General features: G+C 42.1%; 1 protein-coding gene across 1 annotated transcript in view; it reads left to right on the forward strand.

Moving 5' to 3' along the window:
- The window catches only part of LOC108667784 (WD repeat-containing protein 11), a gene marked incomplete at its 5' end in the record, with an annotated part of 18,029 nt that overhangs the window by 8,270 nt on the left and 8,308 nt on the right, over positions 1-1,451 (forward strand). The window contains 2 exon segments of the mRNA XM_018154854.2: positions 369-396; positions 1,026-1,287. Coding sequence (XP_018010343.1) covers positions 369-396; positions 1,026-1,287 — 290 coding nt within the window.

The following is a 1,451-nucleotide window of genomic DNA, read 5'->3' on the forward strand; positions in this document are numbered from 1 at the left end:
CTGACGCTCTTTCCGCATTTTCTTCAAAAGGTGGAAGTATCAATATATATATTTATTTATTTTGGCAACTTGATTAAATTTAATTAAATTAAATTTTTATGTTTCTAATTTTTCATTTGCATAAACTGAATTTTAATTATAAAGAAAAATTTTGTGTACTGATCGCATTTATTGAATTCTTCAAGTGCGATTTAAACCTTCAATAGGCAAAATTTGCAAAAATTCATAGAAATAAATATATTGTATAATACTTCTTACTTTCTTGAAATGGTTACTGAAATTTTAATTTCTGGATATTTCAATGTTTGCCCGCTAAAGGGTTAATGTGAGGGTAGGGTGAGGGTTAGGCCCCCCTGCCACGCTAGGAGGAGGAGGAGGAAGAGCCTTAATGTGAGGGTAGGGTGAGGGTTGGGCCCCCCTGCCGCGTCAGGAGGAAGAGAGTTATTTTTAGAGCGAGAGATGGGATGAACGGAGAGTGAGGGTCGATGTGGAGGCAGAAAGCTGCTTGATAATAGAAAATAGAGGCCTGTGCTACATATTGTACATATGTACATATTGTACATATGTACATATTGTACATATGTACTACAGGCCTCGACAATATGAGTATCGCATCGCGAGCACAATGATGGTGTATCAGTTTGGGCTAGGGGCTGAGTGAGGGCGAGGCAAGTGGCGTTGATTTTAAGAAGGATTTCGTCTTGGGTTTATAATATTTAAATCTATGTTGTTATATATTATCAATTTTTGTATTATATTCCATGACGATATTGTTTTGCATGCTTGTTTCCTGATTATCATAATGTACTTAAAGTAAGAAATTTGACTTGCATCTGACAGTCCTATATTCAGGACTTGAAAAAATTACCTCTAAATGTACATACTTTACAGTCAAGTGGATTCTGAATGTTTATTATCACTATTCACTTCCCCAATAATTTGAACAAATGAAGGCTCGTAGATTGCAGGCTTATATGGTAGCTGCTTTATCTGATCTTAAAATAAACGCTATGAACTGTCCGCAGAGTGACAGCCTGACATCAGCTGTTGGCACTGACGTCAGATTATCTGACCCTACTGGTGCTGACGCGGTCAATAGTCGAGGCGACAGTGCTGACACTGCTGTTGCTGACAGCACTGCTTCTGCAAGGACTAGTTCTGATGCTGACAACAGCACTGCCACCAGCACAGCGCACCTGTCAGCCATGAAGACCTCAGCGACATTCCCGTCAGCGGCTGATCTCAACACCAGCCTGCTGACCTCCTCTGCTTCAATGGCTGACCTCAGTGAGTGCTGACCGCAGTGAGGTGACGGTTGACTTCAATGAACCACCCTTCTCTCATCACCCCCCATCTCACCACCCCTCACACCACTCCTCTCACCACCCCTCTCTCACCACCCCTCTCTCCACCCCTCTCTCACCACCCCTCTCATCACCCCTCTCACCACC

This window comes from Hyalella azteca, unplaced genomic scaffold (genome assembly GCF_000764305.2).
Source record: "Hyalella azteca isolate HAZT.00-mixed unplaced genomic scaffold, Hazt_2.0.2 contig5448, whole genome shotgun sequence".
Taxonomy (NCBI): Eukaryota; Metazoa; Arthropoda; class Malacostraca; order Amphipoda; family Hyalellidae; genus Hyalella; species Hyalella azteca.